Raw genomic sequence first — 1,167 nt, 5'->3', positions numbered from 1 at the left:
ATTCCCTTCCTTTTCTCCTGTGATGGTGTTAGCACTGAGGAGAGACGTAAGCCTACAAACACAAAACAAAACTTATTCTGACAGAGAAAGCTGGTTGAACTTGGGGAAAGCCATAATAACATAACCTTTATGGAAGGGCAAAGTTAATGACTGTTTTCCACTTTGAAAATGGAGATGGCTTTTGTTCGTGCCTCGGCGCCGCGCGGGTGAGGAACTCCAGTCTCCGGCTTCTGTCGATGCCGCCGCAGCCGCCACCTCTGCCGCTAACCCCGCTCAGAGTCTGTGCCGACCACCAACAGCATGCGGTCCAAGGGGCCGCTCCAGTCCGTCCAGGTCTTTGGGCGAAAGAAAACTGCCACCGCTGTGGCCCACTGCAAGAGAGGCAATGGGCTGATCAAGGTAAACGGATGCCCACTGGAAATGATTGAACCTCGAACCCTGCAGTACAAGCTGTTGTCACCTGTCCTCCTCCTGGGCAAGGAACGGTTTGCTGGCGTAGATATCCGGGTCCGAGTGAAAGGAGGAGGCCATGTCGCTCAGATTTTTGCTATCTGGCAGTCCATCTCCAAAGCCCTGGTGGCCTATTATCAGAAATATGTGGGGGGTGGCTAGATGGTATAGTGGATAAAGCACTGGCCCCGGATTCAGGAGTACCTGAGTTCAAATCCGACCTCGGACACTTGACACTTACTAGCTGTGTGACCCTGGGCAAGTCACTTAACCCTCATTGCCTTGCAAAAAAAAAGAAAATGGAGGTGACTAACATACCAGTTGTTCTGGGAATTATGATGATGAAACCAGAACCATATTATCATCAATTCATATAACTATTTTAATAAAGGCCTAATCCAAAACCTTATGTTAATATGGAGGTGACTGTGTTCTTGAAGACTATGCCAATGGACTGGAAGCCCCGGTAGATCCAATCAAGCTAGAAAAGCTTTGAGTATGCCTAACGGTAACTACTAACTAGGCTCACAGATATTAGCCTACCTAAATTCAGAGAATATCATTATCAGAAACATAACCATTAGGCGATGATTCCCTTTTTTCCCATGATATCTTCTATTAAGGCAAGTTTTATTTTCTTAATGTCAAAACCACACTCATCTAAAAAAAAAAAAACATTTCAGCCAAACCTGCCATCTGAACATATCTATACCGTTA

The 1,167-nt window shown here is 46.0% G+C and overlaps 1 protein-coding gene across 1 annotated transcript; it reads left to right on the top strand.

Moving 5' to 3' along the window:
* Positions 1–300: 300 nt before the first annotated feature.
* Positions 301–612, top strand: LOC122747357 (40S ribosomal protein S16-like). The gene has a single exon (XM_043993430.1). The coding sequence runs from the start codon at positions 301–303 to the stop codon at positions 610–612; it is 312 nt and encodes a 103-aa protein (XP_043849365.1).
* The last annotated feature ends 555 nt before the right edge of the window (positions 613–1,167 follow it).

Source organism: Dromiciops gliroides, chromosome 3 (genome assembly GCF_019393635.1).
Source record: "Dromiciops gliroides isolate mDroGli1 chromosome 3, mDroGli1.pri, whole genome shotgun sequence".
Taxonomy (NCBI): domain Eukaryota; kingdom Metazoa; phylum Chordata; class Mammalia; order Microbiotheria; family Microbiotheriidae; genus Dromiciops; species Dromiciops gliroides.
This window is presented reverse-complemented; position numbering and strand designations above follow the sequence as displayed.

What these genes read in the sequence shown, in the direction of transcription:
- LOC122747357 (XM_043993430.1), top strand. Translation starts at nt 301, where the DNA reads ATGCGGTCCAAGGGGCCGCTCCAGTCCGTCCAGGTCTTTGGGCGAAAG.